Source organism: Rhinopithecus roxellana, chromosome 4 (genome assembly GCF_007565055.1).
Source record: "Rhinopithecus roxellana isolate Shanxi Qingling chromosome 4, ASM756505v1, whole genome shotgun sequence".
Lineage (NCBI taxonomy): Eukaryota > Metazoa > Chordata > Mammalia > Primates > Cercopithecidae > Rhinopithecus > Rhinopithecus roxellana.
In genome coordinates, this window is record NC_044552.1 from 144,637,390 (window position 1) to 144,663,480 (window position 26,091).

Sequence of the window (26,091 nt, forward strand, 5' to 3'; positions counted from 1 at the left end):
ATCAACCCAAATGTCCATCTGTGACAGACTGGATTAAGAAAATGTGGCACATATACACCATGGAATACTATGCAGCCATAAAAAAGGATGAGTTTGCGTCCTTTGTAGGGACATGGATGCAGCTGGAAACCATCATTCTTAGCAAACTATCACAAGAACAGAAAACCAAACACCGCATGTTCTCACTCATAGGTGGGAACTGAACAATGAGATCACTTGGACTCGGGAAGTGGAACATCACGCACTGGGGCCTATCATGGGGAGGGGGGAGGGGGGAGGAGGGAGGGATTGCATTGGGGAGTTATACATGATATAAATGATGAATTGATGGGTGCTGACGAGTTGATGGGTGCAGCACACCAACATGGCATAAGTATACATATGTAACAAACCTGCACGTTATGCACATGTACCCTAGAACTTAAAGTATAATAAAAAAAAAAAAAAAAAAAAAAAAAAAAAAAAATTAGCCGGGCGTGGTGGTGGGTGCCTGTAGTCCCAGCTACTCAGGAGGCTGAGGCAGGAGAATGGTGTGAACCCGGGAGGCGGAGCTTGCAGTGAGCCGAGATTGCACCACTGCACTCCAGCCTGGGCGACAAAGTGAGACTCTGACGCAAAAAAAAAAAAAAAAAAAAAAAAAAAGAAAAAAAAAATCTTTTCTAAATTATAGTATGCAAAGGAATGTTTAGAAAGACATAGATCTTAATTGTACACAGTTTGATATCAAGTGGAAAGAATATATCTTAAGTGTATACAGTTTGTTACCAAGCAGAGTAATCATAAAGTTGAAATTTTTTCTTACATTCTGTATGTGTATGTGTTATACATGGACCTATCTAAATATGCATTTGCATTGTATTTCTTTCTGTATACACACACATGACACTACCTATAGAGGAAAAAAGGTATCTCCTATGCTTTGGCTGTGGTCTTTCTTCCATTTCTTAGCCATTCCACAAATAAAAGAGATAAACCAGCACATAAGTTTACCAAAGTTTGAGGTCTAAGGGATTTTTAAAAAATCGATTTTGGTCTGCAGACCAAATAGTGTATTCTTCTATTTTGACATGTTTGAGACATTGACTATCACAATGCACTATAAACTATTACTATTCCCTGATTTTCTCTCATGTACAAAATAAAATGAACTATGAATTTGAAGGTTAAAGTTTCATTTCACAAAAATTAGACTTTACATTTTGTATACTTCTTACTACAATTTTCTCTACTTTTTTTAAGGTAGAAAACTTCACACTTTTGAGTTTCTCTTTTCTAGTCATCTGAGACCCTGTCTTTCTCTGACTGGAACTTCATTATGCTATACAACTAGGCACTCTGTTGATGATTAGTAATAAAAGTTCATTTTCCCCAAGATTCAACCACAAGAAAATGGCCTTAGCAGGAATATTTATGCTGACATATGAAAAAGCAATTCAAAGATTTAAAATCTATTTTGATCTTAACACATACTTGTTTAGTGCCTTAAATTTGCTTCTTTGCATTTTTTTCTGGGTTATTGAAAACGTTTTTTTCTTTTCATTTCAGGCCATCAATTCTTATTCCCTTTGCTTTATAATCCCATAGTAATTTCACCATCTTGAAGCTTTCATCTATGCTAAACAACTCAAATTACACACTTTGAAGACATTTTTTCTATTTTATGTAATATATGAAGCTATCTCAGTTTGCTGTCTTCATTTTCAATAAAAAATAGATTAGAAACATACTGTGATATTTTAGAATTTTAGCATAAATATCTGAATCAACAGATTATTATTAATAAATTTATATTAAAGACATGCAAAAAGAGTATAAAACATACTACGAAAAATAGTAAAATACCTACTTTAAGGGGACAAAAAGGAAAATAAATAAATAAATAAATAAAGAATGAGAAACTATATAATGCCACAGTTTAAGTATTTTTAAAAAGAGATGACCAACAAAAAAGATGACACCAGTGTGTATTAAGTTTGACATATTAATATATATTTTTAAAGCTTAAGGACACATGCAAGGTTAAAATTGAAATTTTTTTCTATTTTATGTAATATATGAAGCTATCTCAGTTTGCTGTCTTCATTTTCAATAAACATAATGTGATATTTTAGAATTTTAGCATAAATATCTGAATCAACAGATTAAGTATTATTAATAAATTGATTAATAATGTTAGAGATGCAAAAGGAGTATAAAACATACTATGAGAAATAGTAAAACACACCCCATAAGGGGAAAAAAAGGAAAATAAAAGAATGAAAGACTACATAATGCCACAATTTAGATATTTTTAAAAAGAAAAAGCGATGATCAACAAAAGAGATGCCCAGTGTGTATTAAAGTTGACATATTAATACATATTTCTAAAGGTTAAGGACATGTGCAAGGTTAAAATTGGAATTTTGGCTGTGACATTGTCAAAAATGAATAGTAAAAATTCATGTTGTGAAGACTGATTCCAAGTTTAATCTACCTCCTCTAAAATGCAATTGGTATTAAACAATTTCTCTTGTGTTATTAACATGAAAAAGACAACATCATATATAAATGTTAATACTAGATTTAATATTAAAATCAAACTCACGTCTCTAAGTTGTCACCTTCAAGAACTGTCTGGACAGGCAGGTAACCAAGTCGAGGGTGTTTGGCAAAGTACTTCTTTGATCTGAACTTGTTCTTAAGCACCTTTGTGAAGTCTCGTACATCTTCCCCAGACGTTGTCTATAAGGTTGAAAACAATTACACTTCTCTCAGTAAATGGAAGGCAATAGCTATCTATAAAAAAATCTGAGCAGATGTAAATTGATGCGATTAAATGTCAACAGTTTTGGTAGTTTTATGCATTTTTGAAATAAAGCACAGTCTCATGAAAACGGCAATAAGAACTTATCACTAAATATATACAGTGATAAGTTTATAATTTTTCATTCTCTGTTGAAAATAAACCATAACTAGCTCATTTCCCCAATATTTTAAAACTTGGGCCAAAAAGTAAAATTAGTTTTGGAAATTTTTCCAAACTAATTTTTCCAAACTACTGGCTGGTGCTTATCACTAAAAAATTTTTAATTTGCTATTAATTTAGTGATGACAGAGTACTGTGGCTATTATATGGTTTTAACTAAGCTGAGTTAATGGAAATTAGCCATATAGCTGATGCTGGCTACACGCAAGCCAGCATATATTCTAGCGGGGAAAAAGAAAAGAGAATAAACAAGCGAGAAAGAGCAGGGCCATATTGGTGCTCTGTTTGGGAAGGAATACTGTCCATTTCTTCGTCCTTTCCTAACTAGGTAGACGTATAATTATTTTACCTGAACCATATTTTTAATAGTGGTATAAAATGTTACTGTTCCCTTAGGTATTTCTAAACGATTAGTTTGATAATCATTTAGGGTGATATGGACTAACACTACCCCAACTCCACCTACCCCATCATCCTATCCCATGAACTATTGCTCTCCAAGCCCCAGTTTTCTACTGTACATCACAATTCTAGTTTCTCTTTGCAATACAGATATCAACTGTGATCCTTCTGAATATGTGTTTAAAATATTTACGTTATCTGCATAGAACTTAATGAAGCCCATGATCCTCTGGTTCCAACTTGACTGCTCAACCTACCACTCATTATACCTCAATCCCTCCTCTTAGAGACAGAAAGAGAGAGGGAAGAGGAGGAGAAGGAGGAGGAGGAGGAGGAGGAGGAGGAGGAGGAGAAGGAGGAGGAGGAGAAGGAGAAGAAGAAGAAGGAGAAGGAGGAGGAGGAGAAGGAGAGAGAAACTTTCTTGTAATCACAGAAACTGAGTGACCTGCTCCCTGTCCCCACCCTTCAGCTTTTCCTTCACAACATGCATGCCCAGGACTCACAGAAACTTGTTTTGTGGACAGAAACTTTTTTTATTTTTTTGAGACAGAGTCTCGCTCTGTCACCCAAGCTGGAATGCAATGGCGTGATCTCAGCTCACTACAACCTCTGCCTCCCAAGTTCAGGCGATTCTCATGCCTCACCTTCCTGAGTAGCTGGGACTACAGGTGTGCACCACCACATCCAGTTAATTTTTGTATTTTTAGTAGACGGGGTTTCACCATGTTGGCCAGGCTCCTGATCTCAAGTGATTCACCTGCCTCAGATTCCCAAAGTGCTGGGATTACAGGTATGAGCTACTACACCCAGCCAAAAATTAAAAAAAAACAAAACAAAACAAAGCAAAACAAACAAACAATTTTCGAAAACAACTAAGTTCTGAGTCAACCCCTATATAGTTTTGCCACTTTCTATCTGTTCCCATTCTATCAAAACATGTCTGCTTCTAGTAAATAATTAAGGGAACTTTTGATTCTCTCGGCTTGCAAAGCAGAGATGAGGCATGATTAAGATGCAGCTACTTATCATTTAAAATTTATCAGTTTTTACATTGACAAAACCAAAACTTGCAACAAAGTGCCAGCCCCATGCTATCACCAGGCCTTGCCATCAGATTCACAATGATCAATCTTTTCCCGAATAACTGAATATTGACTACATAATGATCTGCAGTTATATGGAAATAGGCCTTCCCAAATGCAAAGCAAAAGTGCAGAAGAAAAAGCTATTCATGAAAAGAAACATAATTCAAGGAAACCCTGTGGAGGAAAAAGGGTTGTTATAAGATTTGACCGTTTGAGGGTATTCAGCTCTTACCAGGCAGAAAAGGAAAAAAAAAAAAAAAAAAAAAAAAGAACCAGATTGTAGTTGGGAGCAAATAAGGAACCTTTTAGAGAAGGAGTATCTGGGTTTCAGAATAAAGCCAAAAGGATATATCATCTACTATAAATGATTTTCACATCTTTTGCAATGGTTATCACAACTGCAGATAATTTAGTTTAGAGATATGGTTACCCTAAATGTTTTGGTAAGGAAGGAAAAAAAGAGAAGTTTCCATAATAGAAATGTATAAAGAAGACCTGTGTGTAAGGATAAGCATGTATGACCCAATTTATTTCTTTGTCTGCTCTTAGTACACTGTTAATATAGAGAGAAATACTTAATGAGCAATGGACTCCAGCTTTTACTTGGGAGTAAACTCCATACCTAGCAATGCAAAAGTTTTGATCTCTTAGGCCAGTGATTTTCAAGCCATATTCAGGTCTTCAACTCACAGCCCTGAGTGCAGTGAGTGGGTGGGAGAAAAGGCCAGGTGGGCAAGGCATCAGGCCCCTTACCCAGTGTACTTCAGAAAGGGTATGGTTCAGTTTACACTTCAGTGGTTTTCAGTGTATTCGTAAAGTTAAAAAAACCATCATCACTATCCAATTACAGATCATTTTCATCACCCCAAAGAGAAACTCTGTACCCATGACCCTTCTCCTCCCACAACCCGTGGCAAGCATTAATCTACTTTCTCTACGAATCCGCTTATTCTGGACATTTCATATAAACAAATTAATATAATACATGGTCTTCTATGACTTGCTTCTTTTACTTAGCATCAGTTCTTCTAGTTTATGTATATCTGAGTTCCAACATGAAATCTGGCTTGTGAAAAAAATGACAAATTATTCAGAAGTGCAAGTTCAATTCCACAGCATACATTCTTTAGCTAAATATTTTCAAGACATGAAAGACCAAAGCAAAACAAACCAATAAACAAAAACAATCCCTCTCTATCCCATGCACAAAATAACCAACAACTACTTGCTGTCCCAAAAAGTTATAGCAGTTACTGAAATTAGAGTTGCTAATAATACTCATATTTATATACTTTTTAAAATAGTACACATTCACTCAGCAATAGCTTATTTCCTTGGGGAAAAGCTAGCATGAAGAGTTGTAATCTAAGAGCATTAACTCACTAGTGCCACAAACTTTATGCAATATTAAAAGAAAAAGTGAAAAGCAATTCATCCCAAGGAATTAGAGATTATATTCAGGTTATCAGAATGTAATTCTTCAGCTGGGGTAGAGCCAATAAAATGAATTTAACCCATTTTTACACCGAAAATGTTAAAACATTTATATATACTTGGTCCGGCTTTTATTATATAATGGTAGTACCTAATATTTTTCTATTTTAAAATGCTAAAGTAATGGTTTGTTTAAAAAAAAGAAAAAGAAAGAAACAAAGAAAAAAAGAGAACCACCCACTTACCATAATAAATATAACCAAACTCAACTCTATCTTTACACTAGGTACAATACATTTTTCTAATTTTTAAGCAAATAACTTTTGATATTACGATAGAAAGATAAAATTGAAAGGAACACTCTTTACTACACAAATTACCCAACATTTTAAATGCATTTTTTGGAAATTCGGTTTCTGTTTATTCCTGTAAGACAAGGAGAACAGATTTTGCAGATCCCATTAGATCAAACACAAGGGTAACATGTTAGCATAGGACCTTGTACCTTATAAATTGTTTTCCTTCAATCTCATTTAACCATCATGGCCTCTCAAGGAGATTATCATCAGGGTTTTGAAGCCTAAGCAAACTCACACTAAGCCTTTGATGGACTCCAACCAAGTTCAGGAAGGAAAAAAATGTTTTTGAAAGCCTGAGTCTTTAGAAAAATGGAACTGTTTTAAGTTTTGAAAGAGAAAGAATCCATCGCCATTGACTAAAATATCTAATATTGCATCCTAAATTTTTCCTTCATTTTAAATAAAGTACTGCTTAGATGACATGTGGTTGGTTTTTTTTTTTTAATTGTATTAAAATGTCATTTTATAAATAGGCTGGATGCAGTGGCTCACACCTGTAATCCTACCACTTTGTGAGGGTAGATTGCTTGAACTCAGGAGCTCGAGACCAGCCTGAGCAACACGGCAAAACCCCGTCTCTCTAAAAAAAAAAATTAAAAAAAAATTAAAGAAAAAATGCTAGCCATGATAGCATGTGCCTGCAGTCCCAGCTACTTAAAAAAGATTTAAATGGCATATGTAACACATATTTGGTGTCAGTACAACTAGAAAGAAAAATAAAATATACATGAAGGAATAAAAATAAAAAATTGCCAGCTATTTGACCATCCAGAGATAGCCATTCATAAAGTTTTGGTGGCTAGACTGATTTATTTTTATAATTCTTTTTATCTTAAAGTGAAACAAAATATATACACAAAAATGTATGGCTTAATGAAATATTATCAATATACCACCTCAGTCGGAAAACAGAACACTGCTGCACATTCGAGAACCCCTTTCAGGGACAATTCTCTTCCTTTCTCCATTATTACCATCAACTTCATTTTCTGAAGTAGTTCATAACTTGAATTATGTTTTAAAAATAGTTTTATCACTCCAATGTCTATCCTTAACTGGTTTTGCTCATTTTAAAAAAATCTGATATATTTTAAATCACTTTTAATTTACAGATCCCTCCTCCACACCTGCCATTTCCCTACAGTTTGTCTGTTGGAAAACTCAATTTGACCTTCAGAGTTTTCCAGAGTCTGGATTTTACAGAATGTCTATTTTTGGTACAGTTCAGCACTTTCGTCTGTCCTCTTGATAACCTCCTGCAAATCTGCAACTTGATCCAGATAATGCATCAGACTTTTGTCAAGACAATTAGTGATATTTGGCAGTGTTATAGGAGGTACATAATAGCTGTCATCTCTCTTATGTGATCTTAGCAGCTGTTCATGCTAAGTGTTCATATCCATTCATTGGGAATTGCAAAATGGTGTCATCCTATCATTCATTTTTCATGTATTACTTGGAATACTTTGTGATTATTGAGTGTCAACTTGATTGGATTGAGGGATGCAAAGTACTGTTCCTGGATATGTCTGTGAGGGTGTTGCCAAAGGAGATTAACATTTGAGTCAGTGGACTGGGAGAGGAAGATACACCCTCAAACTGGGTGGGTACCATCTAATCAGTGGGCACCATCTAATCAGATGCCAGTATGGCTAGAATAAAGCAGGCAAGAGAAGATGGAAGAGCAGACTTGCTGAGTCTTCTGGCCTTCATCTTTTTCCATGCTGGATGCTTCCTGCTCTTGAACATAAACTCCAGGTTCTTCAACTTTTGGACTCTTAGACCAGTAGTTTGCCAGGGGCTCTTGGGCCTTTGGCCACAGACTGAAGGCTGCACTGTCTGCACTTCCTACTTCTACAAAAGTAGGAAGCTTCCCTACTTTTGAGGTCTGGGGACTCGAACTGTCTTCCTTGCTCTTCAGCTTGCAGACAGCCTACTGTGGGACTTCACCTTGTGATCGTGTGAGTCAGTACTCCTTACTAAATTCCCATTCATATATACATCTATCCTACTAGTTCTGACCCTCTAGAGAACCCTGCCTAATACATACTTTTATAAAGAAACATCACCACATCTAACATTTAGGTACACTGTGGTACAGCTCATTTAGAAAAGTCAGGATAAATGTTTGACTGTGTTGACTAATTTTCAATATCTCGAAATGGTTTCTTATCATTTTCCAAAGATGATCAATGCTTTTGTTCATTTTAAATATCATGAGGAACTCAAAGACTGTAATGTATTTGATGGACTTCAATCTGTTGCAATTCTCATTATTGAACGTCAAGTTCAGTTGGCAACTTTTAATATGACTCTAACAGTCTTCAACAGCTTCCTTATTAGCTGCTATTACAAGATGTTCCAAGCACACCTTTTAGGCCTTTTCAGTGTTAATAGGCTTTTGCACAGAGCTGGGAAATATGCATTTGAAGGTGAAATTTCTCTTGAAGTTACACTGATGATTCCAATTCAAATTTCTGATTTAACTTAACTTGTTTTCTAATACACCTCTATCTCATTTTTTCAAAACCAAAAATCTGGTTCTTAAGGACACAAGAGATGAAAGACCTAGACAATCCCATAATTATTCATTTGCTTTTTTTCGTATTACGTACATAATAGTCTTAGAACACTAATACCAATACTACCACCCATATGATTAGTGAAAACATTAAAATATAGATTCACTTTTCTATTTTCCCCCCATTCATAAAGTAGTTACACTGGCATGCTTTATTTGTCATGATATAATTTTGTTCCTTATCTCTTTTTCTTAAAATTGCTTTTACGAGATTTGGTCTTGATACTTTTGTTGCTAAATTTTTTTTTTTTTTTTTTTGGTTGTATAATTAATTTTCCTAAACTTTTATAAAGAAGTGAGATTGAGGAAAGTTTTTCTAACTTCACAGAGATTCCTCTTTTTTTGCTTTTGTGTGGTATTTACAATTACAGTATGTGTCTCAATCTATTCAGTCTGCTATAACAGAATACTATAGACTGAGTGGCTTAAATTAAACAGCAGGAATTTATCTCTCACAGTTCTGGAGGCTGGAAAGTCCAAGATCAAAGGTTTGGCAGATTTGTTGTCCAATGAATCTGCTTCCTGGGTCATATACAGCCATCTTCTCACTGTGTCCTCCCATGGTGGAAGGGAAGAGAGAGCTCCCTGGGGTCACTTTTATGAATGCACTAATTTCATTCATGACAGCTCCATCGTCATGACCTAATGGCTTCCAAGGCCCCATCTCCTAACACTATCGCGCCAGGGATTAGATTTCAACCCATGAATTTTTGGGAGATATATACATTCCATTCATAGCAGTACTTGAGTTTGGGATTTCCTGGTCCTGTTCCCGCATACCCTCTACCAGCACACATGCACATTTTGGACTAGGCCTTCTCCTTTCATTTCTGTTGCCTTGAGATGCTCCATGTTGATTCTGTTCCCAGAAGTTTTGCTCAGCGTGAGACCTTCTTTCTAGCAGGAAGCCCTGATAGGTGCAGTCTGAGAGCTCACAGCAGGCAAGAGCATTCTAGAAATGTCACACCTTTTTACCCTAGTCTCTGTGCATGGCAAAACCCTTCCAGGTTTAGCACTGCTCTCAAGCCAGCTTTCCATTAAATATCTGTTGCCTATTTTGGGGGCTATCCAGTTCTTAGGCACCCTTACTTCCTTCTCTTTTCTCTCACACAGGCAGTGATGTCTTGTACGTTTTGTGGCTGGTGGTGGCTTGTCGCCACCTGGGTTTATTTTGGATCTCTCTTGTCATCTAGTTTGGTTGCAAACATTGTACATTTTAGTTTTGCTGTCTAGCTGTTCTCTTTACAAATATCTCTTTATAAATGTAACTACTTTAGAAATGGAAGGAAAATGGCAAAGTCAAAAGATATGAAGAAACTCTGAAGCCATGCTACCACTATCTTCCCCAGATGCCTCTGGACTGATTTTCAACAAGCACATACAAATTCACATATACAAATTAGGGTTGTCCTTCAAACTGTCATTTTTGGAAAGCTAATGATGGTGACTCACTGTGAAAAACATTTTAGAACTGAACCTACACAGACAAGTGGGCATGTGAATTCTGAAAATGTACTTTACTCCACTGTACTGCTATTAAGTAGCCGTAAGACAATGAAAATTTACCTGTATAATAAGAATTAATCAATTTTTTACTTGTTCTCCACCAACTAATATAAATGAATAAAATATGGAAAGTATCACTGAATTATGAAATTTACCCTATGATACATCTATTTGTAGCAAAACCCTAAAGAAAAACCCTAAAGAAAATCACTTGTAAGGCAAAATCAAATAATTTTTTACTTTTGAGATTGTATTTTACCAACCAAAATACAGTTAGGAAATTTTAAATTTTCTTGACATTTTATCCTTCATAGAGAACAAATATAGATACTTCACATGGGACATAATTTAGAGTTACTATATCTTTTGCTTGAGTTTGTGTATCTCTATATGAATGTATGTGTATCCTTCTATATGTCCCTGTTCATGTTGCAAAGTGTATAATCTTACTTTATGCTGAAGTCTATGCACTACTGAACTTCAAAAGCATTAATATATGGCTGAAAGTTCCCTTTTCACTGATATGTATCACAAGGAGCAGCAAGGATAAGGTATAGAAGAATCTAGAATGTAGAAAAGCTAACCCCCCAGTATTCATAATCAAGTGATCCTTGAATAACCAGCTTTACTAGGTCAGCTTAAAGGACTCTTACTATTATCCCTGAAGACCCACAAAGCAGCACACAAAAGGAAACGATTTACAATGCTACCAAATAAGCGAAATCCTGTAACACATAACTTCTAATTGCCAAACAATTTACACAAAACAAGATAAAGAACCACAAAAAAAGAAACAAAACAAAACAAAAAATATTTGTTTTAATTCTCCCAACAATTTTTTTGGGGGGCCACTTCTTAACTTGAGATATCAGTATTAACTAATTCCTTAATGCTCCAAACAGTGGATTTAAACTGTTAATTATAAATATGAATAAGTTACATACAGAGGAAACCAAGGACTTACAAAGAGGTAAATCAAGGTTATATATTTAAAAAAAAACACAGTCATTTGGCACAGAAGCAGAATAATTAAACATTATCATTTGGATCATGCACAAGTGCTAAAATCATTGTTGAACAGCACCCTCATTAGCAAGAGTTACTTCTTAAATATAGAAATCAGTAGTCCCAACTGGTGTACACATACTGCTAAGCGGTACATTTCATTATCACAAGACTTATTTTAAAGACATTCTTAACAGGTTTTTTTTTTTTTTTTTTTTTTTTTTAAACTATAAAACAACCTCTCAGTTTTTATTTAAGTTTCAATGATTTCAACAAGTTGAAATTCAGACACATTTGAATTCCATGGATAGGATGCAATCAGTAAGAAAAGCTCAGAGACTTTCAAGTCCTAATGAAAAAATATGAAGCTAAAAAAATCAGCATTAGCAGAATCACCAAGGAGTCAAGAATCAGTAGGATGATAAATCATCCAAAGTAAAATGGATTTTGCCCAAACCTCACCTTAAAAGCTAATGACAAATCTAAATGCACTGGACCTACTGGGAAAACAACGTAAGGTGAGCAGAAGCTGAAACACCACTTCAGGATGCTGAGGTCAGAGAAACAGCCGTGATGCTGCGTTTTCAGTATATTGGCAAACACCCCACGTCACATCTGAAGAGACAAGACTGCCAAAAACCAAACTTCCCTAACTCAAGGTAGAGCTTTCCAAAGAATGAATCAGCATTTTTAAAATATTTTATTTTTATAGTCTTACGAAGTACATTGATGTTGGCAGGGGTGGACAGGATTGGTCAAAACAACTGCTTCTAGATTTTTTTTCTTTGTTCTTTTTGTTTTTGTCTGTGAGTTTTATTTTTGCCAATGGCATATAGTTCATTTTAAAAAGGCATAATTTATCTTTTAACTTAAAAAAGAAATTCGACTTTTTTACTAGAAAATTGTAATTCTTCTCACTGAAAATATGATTCTTCTCATGAAAAACATGTAATTTTGGCTTATTTCCCTATATGTTAATCAATATCAACAAGAATATGTTTGAACCTCTTGCTTTAAAAACAACTGTATTTGCTTAAAACCTGCAATATAAATCTCTTTTGAGTGGTATTAATTTAATAAGCTGCTACTCATCGACGTATTTTTTTCTTGTCGTCGCCTCTTCTCACTAAACTCATCAAAGCTACCAGTACAAACTAGTCCTATGTAAAGCTCAGAAATTGAACTATGACATTGACAATGAATCTACCCTTGCAATTGAAATACTGGAAGTAGCTGATGCTGTTGACCTTTCAAGCTACAAAATTCTGAAAATATCCCGTCTCCTCTCCCCGAGCAAATATGTCTCTCAAACCACCTTTCACTCCTGGCTAACCTTTCCTTGCTTATTTCCTCCTTCTTTCCTTTTACTATTTCCTCCATTACCTTGCTCTATTTCACATTTTCTCTCCATGGATGGGGTTACTGTACCTCACCATATGCACACTGCCTATCTACCTTTCTTTCTCCATTACAGTGGATTCTGTGTTCTTTAACACATTCCCTTACATCTTGTTCATAATTACTATTTCAACCTACCTCCTTGAATCAATCCTGATGCTCCCATGATAATGCCATCTCCCATATAATCTTTTTCGTTAGTGGCTGTATAATCTCTCTTTCATAAAAACCAAGAGAAAAGGATGTTTATACTTGGCAAGGGTTCAGGACACACTACCTCCAAATGTGGCACATTAGGAGAACAGCAGATGTAGCAAGATCTCTCTGACCTTCTCCCACGCTTCTTACCTAAAGGGTCATAAGACCCTTAATCGAGAGATGCCCTCCTTATTCCTGGAGGGAAGAAACATCCTTATCACTGAAGACAGGGGGACACAGAGAAGAATCCGAACAAACAGGCCTTGCTAAGTTCCCCTAGTTCATTAGCATTAGGTCATATCTTCTTATTCAATCATACTTTTACACAACTGTCCACTCTTCATCAAACCTAAGCATAAAAATACACAGGCTTCCATGTTTCTTTGGGTCTTCTCTTCCTGATGAAGGCTTCCATGGAATGTAAAATTTATACTAAATCAATTTGTATGCACTTCTCTTGTTAATCTATCTTTTGTTACAGGAGCCTCAACTATGAAACTAAGATGGGAAGAAAATATTTTTTTTCTCTCCTAAACACCCTTTTCCCCTTAGCTTCATCTACTAAAGCCAACGTGCCCTTCCCCTCTCCTTTGATGGTACAATGCCAGACAGGGCTATCACCTGTCTGTCACTTCAATTCTAGAGATGCAGTGATGACTTTCTAAAAGCCATCTCATTTCTAGAACCTTCTGTGTCCTACTTCAGTCACACATTGGGGTGTGGGCATACCTCAGGCCTCATTATAACTTAAAACAGCTTTTAGTTCAAAATCTCTAACTTGAAAAAATCTTTCACTGACTGGAATCTTCTGACTCTTCTCACTTCTTATATTATAAATAAACCTCTTCTTTCCCCATCATCTTGATCTCTAGCCCTTTATCCCACCACGGGATTTCTTCAGCATGAGGATACCTCAAATCAACTACAGTATCATTAACACCTTTGAATTTTTCACTCCCTTGGCCTTCAAATATACTTTTCATCTTTTAATTCCAAAGCTGCTGAGCAATGAGGGAGTCATAAACTACAAATCCTTGCCAATTAACCTCAGCTGCACTCCTGTGGCAAGGTAGCAATCAGTTTATTCATCTCTGTGTGACTCATGATTGACCCTAGTAGCTATTCTAAACATTTCCCATTCTTCTTAGTATTTAACCCTATCCAGTTCTCTCTCACTGTTGGCAATTGTATGAACTTTTATAAATCATGTGAAATTTAAAGAAGAACTCTTCAATTTAAAGAAGAACTATCTTTGGTTCAGTCATTATGAAAAACAGTCTAAAGGTTCTTTTAAAAATTAAAAATAGAACTATCGCATCATCCAGTAATCCCACTTCTGGATACATATCCAAAGAAAATAAACTCATTATCTCCAAAAGATATTTATACTCCTATGTGCACTGCAGCGTTATTCACAATAGCCAAGATACAGAATCAACCTAAGTATCCTACAACAGATAAATGGATAAAGAAAATACAGTGAAATATATCCAGTCATAAAAAAGGAAGGAAATCCTGTTATTTGCAATGACTTAGATGAGTCTGGAGGACATTATACTAAGTGAAATAACCCAGATACAGAAAGACAAATACTGCATGATCTCACTCATATGTGGAATCTTAAAAAAAAAAAAAAAAAAAAAAAAGTCAAGCTCATAGTAGCAGAGAGTAGAATAGTGGTTACTAGGGGCTGGGAGATGGAGGAAAAGAGAAGAGACTGGTCAAAGGGTATAAACTTTCAGTTATATGACAAATAAATTCTGGAGACCTAATGTACAGCATGTGGCTACAGATAATACACTTGAAATTCACTAACACAGTAGATCTCATCTCAAAAAACAAAATCACACACTATCTTTTATATGCCCTAACATATAAAAATGTTTCTAATTTGAATTAAATTTTGGTTACTTACAACAAAGATGATTTTAAAGATCTGAGTAGGGTAATTTTCACAACAAAATTAAATCATCATAAATTAAAAAATTTAAATCTGAACATCTTAATATAAGACATAACTTTATTTACAAAAAATAATCCCTGAATTCAAAGATGTAGTGCATGGATAATATGAAAAAAAAATTGACTACTGTCTTGATTTTTAATCATTCTAAAAAAATATTACAGTCTTGAATTTCTCCACATAGAGGTATTTTTTCTCCTTCATGAAATTTTCTCTGTATTTCCAACTCCTAGCAAAATGCCTGGTATGTAAAAGGGTATTCAACAAACATAATATTCCACCTAGGATATATATAAACTCCTATTTTCCAACGGCATGTGTGTGTGTGTGTGTTTCCCTAATGGAGTTAAGTCACTAAATCCACGCCATCAACTTTGCACAAACCACTTACCTTCTCTAAGACTTAGTTTTTCCTTCAAAATAAAGATAAGTTAGATGATCTCTTAGAGCTTTAATTCCAGCTTTAATATTCTATAATTAGTATTTATAAATTCAGATATGAGCTCATTTGGCTTTTATGAGGCAAATTTAACTAACACAGGGAGAAAAGTATAAAAGTCATCCCAGTCCTCAAGGAGGTAAAAAGATAATTGAGAAGACAAAAACACCGCACAGTTAGAAAATGATACAAGGGAACATAGAATCAAAAGTTAATTGGTAAAGTAGAGGCTATTGGCAGAGGCCTCTGAACTAAGTGCTTTGATGAGGGTAAAACTGGAGGAGCTGGGGGAGATTTCACACACAAAGTGGGAGGTGAGCTGTTTTTGTGAGAAGGTAGGATTTGGACATATGGAGACAGAATGATGACAGGCATTAAATATCATCTGTGTCATGCTGTCTCTTGAAGATCAACTCTTATTAAGCCTAATGAAATAATTCTTAAATGTACAAATTTGGATTATAGAATAGTAGGGGGAAATAAGACAAAAAGTCATTTCCTAGAGAAATAAAAATTCTGCTACATTTCTTCAGATAATTTACATATATATAAATTATCAATATCATAAAACACTTTCATGAGTCATATTTCATTCATATACCATTAGTCTTCTTACAGCTAAAGGCAAACATTACCATAAATTATAAGCAGATATATTGGCAAAACATTTAGGGTGCATTGTGGATTTAAAATAAGGTTTCTAAATTGCAGAAAGCTCTTAAAAATAGAAACATTCAGAGTCAGCTGTAAAGGACTTTGAAAAGGAAAGAGATGAAGTCAGTAAGGTGACTGGAGCATCTTCTTAACCAAAAAGGGAGACACACTCTGAGGAATGTAAACATCAAGGTCCATATGGAAAGGTCTGATCCATTTAACACTCAAATGGTGCTTATTATCACTGTACTGAACAAATCCACACTTGAGTTCATTTTCTAAGGCAGACATGAAATGACTTCAGGAAATGTTGAGTAAAAGGTGGATGAACCATAAATAAAACAGTAGAGCAAATGTAAAGAACGTGGGTGAAAAGAAAGAAATTTCAGAAAGCAGTTAAATCAGGTCATTCATTGCTATTAAATGCAAGCATCTTTTTAAAGATTCAATTAATACATACTTCTAGTTATTTTACAAAAAGTTGTAGGGTCAAATGCAGAAAGTGACTTGTCATACAGATGATTTATAAGTAGGCTGTTGATAAGATCACTACAAAGCCTCAGAAATGGGCAAAGGATATCTTGAAAAATGAAGCTATCCTTGTATAATGCAGGATAAGCTGCAATCTTGGAAATGATAACAGCGACTTTTGAAAGACTATGCAACAAGAACAGTTTTGGGTACCTTACAGATTTCATTTAAAATTGGTAGTTGGAGAGTGGAATTCAAACGTGTATCAGTGATTCTTAAGCATGCACCCACTGGATGACAACTGTTGAAGATACGTGGGTTTCAAATTGTTTGGGTATTTTGTAAAGCCATTAAGAATTATTATACATTTAAGACCAAGAAAAAGAGTAATTTTATATATCTTTACTATAACAACATATATTTACTTTATGATATTTTGATACTAGCATTTTATAATCAGCTTTCTAAATTTCTATAATAGCTACTCATGTAAATATTACTATGACATTTTTCCCCAATCCAAATTCCTTACAATGATCCCCAGGGTTCTATACAATCTGATAGTTGCCTTTCTTTTTAATTCCATCTCCTACTATTGTCTCTCTTTCGTCAAATTTGTCCTGGTTTCTTTCTGTTCCCTGGTTACATCCACCTCCTTCCCAGTCTCAGTGTGGGCTTCAAATATATTGGACCTATGCAGTTGCACAGGGTCCTACAATCAGAAGGGCCTTGAACTTGATTTACTGCTCTGATGTTGCCACTTTGGAAGTCTTAATAATTGTTAAACAAGGCCCCCCCCCCCCCGCCCCAGTTTCATTTTGCACTGGGCACTTGCAGTTGTGTAGCCAGTGCTCCTTTCCATGTGCCCCTTGGGGAACAGGCTCCACTTTCTGTAGCCCAATCACGCTAACCTTTTTCCCATCTCACACCACTGTATGTTCTGTTTCTTCTTTTTGAAATATGCTTCTACTAGTTCTTTAGAGGGCTGAATTTCCTTCAAACTTTGGTCTCAACTCAAATGTCAGCTCAGACAAACCTTACTGATTTCTTTATCTGAAGTGTCTCTTCTAATCATTCTATCTCATTATATATCCATTTCCTTAAAGGCATTTACTGCAATCTATAATAACCTCATTTATTTGTTTCCTTGTTCATTCTCACACATTCTTCCTCCTAAAGGGAGAGTAGCAGGAAAGTCCACAATCTTGTCTTTCTGGGTATACTATGATACATTATCAGAGCTGAAATGACTGACAAGGATTCTCTCCTTGACCAAATTTGTGTTGGCCTCCAGTAAGCTCTGTTCTTTACTGAAGCCCTGACCTATAAAAACTGCAAATTTTCAGCACAAATCATTTTGTCCATACCCTTCCACCCACTTCTCCATTAAAAAACTTGAACAAACATGAACATAATTCCTAACAGTTCAAGGCCACATCCCTAGATTACCCTAAAAAAGGGGATCATTAAGGCATCTGCCCTCTTAAAGCATCTGCCTGTTTGCTCTAGCCAACACCTGAAGACAGTTCCCTGCTCACTCTTTCTTAGGACATTTACTAAAAAGGGCTTACAATGGGGAATCCTTCCTCTGTCCCTTTGAGATGTGTATGTATCTCCAACAACTCAGGGGTGTCTTTCTCAAGGACCCGAAAGTCATTTCTCTGAAGTGTAATCATCAGGAAGGATAGGGCCCCTGTCTCCCAGTCTTTCTGGAATGGTAGAATCCTAACTCTTGACAATTGCCAGCTCACAGACACAGCTGGTCTGATGGAACTGATGCTGACCAATGCTGGGTCAGTTTTCACTTTCTTGCCGCTGCTCAAGTCCCTCTTTTGTTTCCCCAGTCTATTCCCTCCTGAAAACACCCAGTCACCTCTGTACAAACAGAAGTATATGTGTATAATCAGTGTATTATTGATTAAAATCTGTCCTTACCATTTTAACTAGTGTCTGGTTTTGTTTATCTTTGACAAGAGGGCCTGACACCTACAAAATGTTCAGTATTAATTTGTTGGGTGAATAAATAAGTTAATAATAGTAATAAATGATGTTTCACAAATTTTCTTGGGGAGATTTCTTTTTCCTGGTTAAAGCTATTATGTGGTATGGGCACTTCCTCCATTATAATTCACCAATATTTTCTAGAGATTTCTTCTCCATACACAGGGCACTTAATTATTTGAGATAAGATACCTATGAGTGTGAGATTTATATGTGTAACTTTTATAAGTATTGCAGCCCTGCTGTCAATTTATGATCCAAAAAAGTAACTCAATTCCTTAAACCAAAGAAAATAGACAGCTTGATGAATACATTTGGGCACTATTTGGAAGGAAGTAAAAGAATAGCTATTAATAGAACATGAGGATAACTTCAGGAAAAAATAGCTGTAAATCAAAGGAACAACAAGAACTTATGTCCAATGCTGGTGGGGCTATAGTAAAATTGAAACTTTAACAAAATGTGATAATAATGTAAAGTGGGATAAACCTCTTTTGAAAAAAAAACCTTAACATCAAGTGTTTTGACCATAAAAAATACTCATATTCATTGACTCAAATAACCTACTTATAGTGCTTTATTCTATTGCAATGTAATTTACATAATATCTGGAATGAGCTACCTTCACAAAGATACTTGTAAAAGTGTTATTTATAACATCAGAAAATTGAAAATAAACGAAATGTCCAAATTTAAGGGAACCTGTAGTAATTCACTCAATTAAAAATTTTGTGACTAAAAAAAAATTATACTGTTTGACAAAATGGAATGTTGAGTGAAAAATATCAGGAACAAAAATACATAAATATAAATATAAATATGAATAGAATCTTAAAACCAGAGACATTGAAAAATTAGAAGGTAGTTTATATAGGAGCTATAATTAGGAATTATATTTTTAATATCTCCATTTTCTGTATTTTGCTAATATGAATATAGTATGTAACTATGAAAACATAAATATGTCTAAAAAAACCATGATTTTTCATTACATAGTATCATTTTCAATGTAGGTCACCATCAGTTCTTAAAAGAATTTGCTACCAAAAAAGTTTAAAATCAAAACACAGATGTTAAAAAAAGTTACTATTTTTTTCTGCACTAATTAATTCAACATAAACGAGTTTACTTAAAACAAAAAACATAATCTTCAAAGTGATATTTTTTCAAAAAAGATTGTCTAAATAAACAATAACATTTTAGATATTAGTTAATTCAATGGCAATGTATTAAAAACAAAACAGTGGGTTAGTACTCACAGGTATACAATATTCCACCATTGGGTAGTGTAATTTGTGACCTTTTGCTGTTCGACCCGAAAAGAAACAACTCTGGCAGACATCGTAGTTAAAATGCTTAAGGCTTCTATACCTAGAGAAAACAAAAGAAAATTTATTGGCTTGCATTACTATTATTTAGTCCAAATTTGCGGTAAGAAACTTCATTCATCCAAATTACCAAAAAAAAAAAAAAAAAAAAAAATCAAATTTTGGAGTTCAAGTCTCTGAAACATGCTTCCATCTGTTTATACATGAGAGGGAGGTAAATACGCATGTCAGAAGGTTTATTTTAATGTTTGAATATGAATGGAAAGCGATGGACAAGAAAAGAATTATATCTATTAAGTTGAAACATCAAATTTTAAAATATCAATTACACCATCAATAAGAAATGAATTTTAAAATTCCCTCACAAAGATACCGTTTTTAACAATGAGCACTTTTATATTTGGTTTAAATTAGTCAGTAGAAAAAAAAGAAATCAAGAAATACTGTGTAACAGAGGAAAAACTAAATAGAGCCTTTATCACAATGCATCCTTGAATGGAAATGGTGTTTTAAAATCTCTGGCATAAGAATGACACTGTACATTGACTTCTACTTGTAGAATCGTACTTACAAAAGCAAAACCTTAGATGACCAGTTTCTATCAGTCTCAGTGGAAAACATCTTCTCCCAAATATATTCTGTCAGCATTGCTGGTAGAACTAAGAACATAAATTATACCCACATCTACAGAAAAAAATTAAATGATACAACCAATAGAATGAGAATGGAAGCAAAATTTAAAGGTTGTGTGACTATAAACTACTAAGTGCTGAGTAGCTTCTAGAATGACCTGAAAAATCACTTGCAAATCAATCTTAAGGAAATCATTCTGCATATACTACAGCCAGCTTACTTTTGCCAAGGAAGCTACTGGTTTGAAACAATCACATACACTAACAACATCTCTTGGTCTATCAGCATGGCTTGACAGGTATGATTGACATCTTCTTTCTAAATGGAATTTTATCTTCTGCTGAATACTCCTTTGGCAGATAGCCATTCTTCCTTTTTCATTGGTAACATACCCTTGTGCTGTTAGCACATTTTAGCAATGAGCCTTGAGAAAATTGCTGTTTCTTAGCCTCTCTTGCTGATGGTGGTGACCAGTGCAATACAAACCAAAGTTATTAGGTGGGGTTCTAATTGGAATTTCAAGGGACTGACTCAGTTGGGAAGAGGCATGCTCTCTCTTCCTCCCCACTGGAAAATGGATCTGACATCCAGAAGAGTCACTTTGTTAGCATGAAGTGACTTTGAAGATGGATGCCACATGTTAGGGATGACAGCGCATGAAAACAGAGCTAAGGGCCCAAGTGGTCACAAAAAACAGTCTTGGATTACCTACCTTCACTTTGTTAACAAGAAAGAGAACTAAAGCTCTAATTTATTTATGCAACCACTATTAAGCAACTGTGTATGATTCTAACTGAAAAAATTCCCAGCTTACAAAACATTCTGTAAATCTAAGATTTCATTAACATTTAATTTGGAGGTAATTAGTGAAAACCTCTAGCAGTATTTATAAAAGTTCAGGGAAAATGAATAATATATATATATATATGGTAGAAGCTTGAGAGACAGTCTGAATGAAGTTAAGATTATATAAGATTATTCTATAATAGACATATTTCTCTTTCTTTATTTCTGTATTTGCCTTTCCATTCATTCTCTGAAGACACAGAGAAAGATGCATCTTTTTACAACTAAGCTAATCAGACCTATTCCAATTGGACCCTATTTTACTATTGGAATTGTTCTTTTATTCATTCCCTTCATGGGTAATCTTTGTGCAATAATTAAATTACCATTAGCTTGAAGAAACCTTTGCTCGGCCTTGTGCCTAAACCAGGTATCAACTCTGGACATATTTCTCTTTCATTCAAAAATTAAAAATTTTAGATGTACTACATTCTCAATGTAGAAAACAGGAAAAATATACACTGCAAGTAAAAGGAAGACAATATATCACTTACCATCTTCCAATTTTCAATATCCTGACATATTTTCTTTAAGTTATAGTTAGATTTTTTAAACAAGTTGTTTGCACATACTAGCCTATGTATTTTCCTGAGCCATCTTTATAATGACATGGATAGAATCCTCTCTAAGATTCCCAATGACTTCTGATTCAAAGAATCTTTCTGATGCACTTAACACCTCTACCATCTTGCTAAAGCCTTCTCTTTTGATTTCCACAACACTATGCTTCTTTACTTCTCTGAAGAATCCTGTTCTCTACCTTATTATACCTCTCTCTAATCCTGCCTTTTACTGAGCAACAGCATTGTCCAGGTTTTTCTGGCATTTCCACTTAATGAAGATGTTCAACAATACATTCATAGGTTTAGCTACTATCACACTAATGATGTTATTGGTAGTAACAAAAAGAGCCAACATTTACTGAATGCCTACTCTGTGATAGGTACTGCCCTAGACACTTTCATGTATTAACTACTACTATGAGGAAACACTCATAGAATCCGAAGTTGAAGAAACTCAGGTTCAAGAAGGCCAAGTATCTTATTCAAAGTCTCAGTGCCAAACAATAGATCCAGGATTCAAGTCTAAGTAGCCTGACTCCAGAGCTACTTCTCAATACACTATCTCCTGAATATTCTCCCATAACCTTAATCTCTGATCTGCTCGTCTGAAACACTGATTACATTAAAGTATGGCATTTAGCAGTGCTCCTCATGGGAAGAAGTCAGGTTAATGTACTTCATATCAAACTTGGCAGAAGTAACACAAAGTCATTTGGTTACTTCTCAGCCGGTAATTAAACATTGCTTCCTGTTTGCTAAGTTTGACCCCAAAGACCTCAGAATATTCACCAAATTCCATCAGGGTTATATATTTATAATCAGCCATACAATTTTCATGCATGAATCATTTTTGTGACCTAAGTAAATGGACATTCATAGAAATCTCTGGTTCTGACCAAAGTAGTGTAAATGAAAATAATATTAGCAACAATAATAAAATATGCTTCATGTAGTAGTTATAAGAAGAAATGCCACTTTTTGATAGATGAGACATGCTGAACATACCATGTATTTAGAAGGCAAACCTCCAAATGGGAATGGAGGATGGACATACCACTGAGATTACGCAAAGGGAACAGAAAATAGCCTCCTCCAGCACTGGCACGCCTTACCTGAACCCGACAATTGGACATTCTTTGCAGATGTTGCATTTGGCCTGATGTTTTGCAGTCTCTGCTGCTGCCACTCGATGTAAAACTGGCAGCCAAACCATGGACTGTGGTTCCAAACGCATCCAATCTATAAACTCTTTCACACTTATTTCTGGTTTATTGTTATTCTGGTGAAAAAAGATATATATTAAAAGTGAAGAAATGTCTTCATTTAAATGGTAGCAAGTGTTGTTGCTTCATAATCTTCTGAAAATTTGTGCAGAAGAGGAAACTATATAACTCTTTCCATGTCAGTTAAATCCCAATGCTTTAAGGTTCTTCAAGTCAAGAAAATTCTAGAACTTATGAGTAGAAAAAGCAGAAATTGTCACATAGGAAGAAGTAAAAAAATACCAAGACTTCAATATACTCAGCTTTTGAAAGAAACAAAAGCAAAAACCAAAACCACCCAATTCCAAGTCATCTTTTTACATAAATAATTCTATAAAACTCATTCGGCCAGGCGTGGTGGCTTAAGCTTGTAATCCTAGCACTTTGGGAGGCCAAGGTGGGCGGATTGCCTGAGCTCAGAAGTTTGAGACCAGCCTAGGCAACACGGTGAAACCCCATCTCTACTAAAACACACACACACAAAATTAGCTGGGCGTGGAGGCGTGCACCTGTAGTCCCAGCTACTCGGGAGGTTGAGGCAGGAGAAACTGCTTGAATCTGGGAGGTGGAGGTTGCAGTGAGCCGAGATCACGCCACTGCACTCCAGCCTGGGTGACAGAGCAAGACTCTATCTCAAAAAAAAAAAAAAAAAAAAAAAATTAATCTAAGACAGTAAAAACTTGTGAAAGACTCACTGATAATTTTACAAACTTGAAGGCCATTATAAATGCTAAATAAAAGCTGTCATTTTTGTGTGTCCTGCTCCAGTCCCATTATATCATCACACGGGAAGCATATTGCTATGGATATACTTTGCAGGATTTTCAAATTTATCAGGATAAATTACATAAAACTCCCCAATCCCTCTACAACTCCCAATACTAAGCAATTTTCCTAAGTGCAAGGCTAAAATTTCTACCAATTTCATCCTCCTGTTGCTGTTGAGGTCATTCTGTGAACCTACATGTATGACTATAAATCATATTTAGAATTTGCATTTGATATTTTTTGTATTTCTAAAACAAGAAAAAGGGCCATTATAAAATGTAATAACCCATGACATCAATTCTCCTCAAAGATAGGGTGTGAGCCTTTTTTTTTCCTTAGCAATGATAAATCACTGGCTACGCTTTGCCAAAATATCTGTAGACTTGTACTTTATGCATATGTATAACATCAGTAGTAACATTTCTAAAATGTCTTTATATGCAATAAACATTAAAAAGAAACTAAAGTGCTTTCTCAGTTTAAAATTAGTAACTTAGATCAGTATAAAACTTTGTGTATCTCTCTTTTGTATGCGTAGTTTCAAAGAAAAAAACTGATACTTTAATAACATCTTTAATGTATATATATATTTAAAATCTTGTCTTAAAAAGAACTCAGGACATTTTAATTGTTATTTAGCAGATACTTATTAAAGTAGGTATGATGTTCAAGGTGTAGGAAATCTAATAGTCTGAATGTTTTTGTTCCCCCAAAACTCATATGTTAAAAACCTAACCACTTAGGAGATGGTACAAGGTGGTAGAGTCTTTAGAAAATGATTAGGTCTTGAGGGTGGAGCTCTCTTGAATGGGGTTAGTGCCCTTATACAAGAGGCCCAAGACCTCAGAAATAGCGCCACACATCTACAACCATCTGATCTTTGACAAACCTGAGAAAAACACACAATGGGGAAAGAATTCCCTATTTAATAAATGGTGTTAGGAAAATTGGCCAGCCACATGCAGAAAACTGAAACTGGACCTCTTCCTTACACCTTATACAAAAATTAACTCAAGATGGATTAAAGTCTTAAATGTAATACCTAAAACCATAAAAACTCTAGATGAAAATCTAGGCAATATCATTCAGGACATAGTCATGGGCAAAGACTTCACGACTAAAACACCAAAAGCAATGGCAACAAAAGGCCCAGCAAAACAAACAAACAAACAAACAAACAAACAAACAAACCAACCAACCAACCAACCAAACTGTCATCAGAGTGAACAGGCAACCTACAAAATGGGAGAAAATTTTCAAAATCTATCCATCTGACAAAGAGCTAATATCCAGAATCTACAAAGAACTTCAACAAATTTACAAGAAAAAACAAACAACGCCATCAAAAAAGTGGGTGAAGGATATGAACAGACACTTCTCAAAAGAAGACATTTATGCAACCAACAAACATATGAAAAAAAGCTCATCTTCACTGGTCAACTTGCCATCAGAGAAATGCAAATCAAAACGACAATGAGATACCATCTCATGCCAGTTAGAATGGCAATCATTAAAAAGTCAGGAAACAACAGACACTGGAGAGGATGTGGAGAAACAGGAACACTTTTACACTGTTGGTGGGAATGTAAATTAGTTCAGCCATTGTGGAAGACTGTGTGGTAATTCCTCAAGGATATAGAACCAGAAATACCATTTGACCCAGAAATCCCATTACTAGGTATATACCCAAAGGATTATAAATCATTCTACTATAAAGACACATGTACACGTATGTTTGCTGCAGCACTATCCACAATAGCAAAGAGTTGGAACCAAAAGCCCATCAATGATAGACTGGATAAAGAAAATGTGGCACATATACACCATGGAATACTATGTAGCCGTAAAAAAAGGATGAGTTCATGTCCTTTGAAGGGACATGGATGAAGCTGGAAACCATCATTCTCAGCAAACTAACACAAGAACAGAAAACCAAACACCACATGTTCTCACTCATAAGTGGGAGTTGAACAATGAGAACACATGGACACAGGGAGGGGAACATCACACACTGGGGCCTGTCAGGGGTTGGGGGGCTAGGGGATAGCATTAGGGGAAATACCTAATGTAGATGATGGGTTGATGAGTGCAGCAAACAACCATGGCATGTGTATACCTATGCAACAAACCTGCACGTTCTGCACATGTACGCCAGAACTTAAAGTATAAAACAAACAAACAAAAAAAGAGGCCCAAGACAGATCATTCACTTCTTCCATCATATGAGGAA

At 35.1% G+C, this 26,091-nt stretch overlaps 1 protein-coding gene across 1 annotated transcript in view; it reads right to left on the reverse strand.

The window, feature by feature from the left end:
* Positions 1 to 26,091, reverse strand: part of UTRN (utrophin) — a 603,735-nt gene that overhangs the window by 42,222 nt on the left and 535,422 nt on the right. Inside the window, 3 exon segments of the mRNA XM_030928184.1 lie at positions 2,585 to 2,721; positions 19,721 to 19,832; positions 22,944 to 23,110. Of these exon segments, the coding sequence (XP_030784044.1) occupies positions 2,585 to 2,721; positions 19,721 to 19,832; positions 22,944 to 23,110 (416 nt within the window).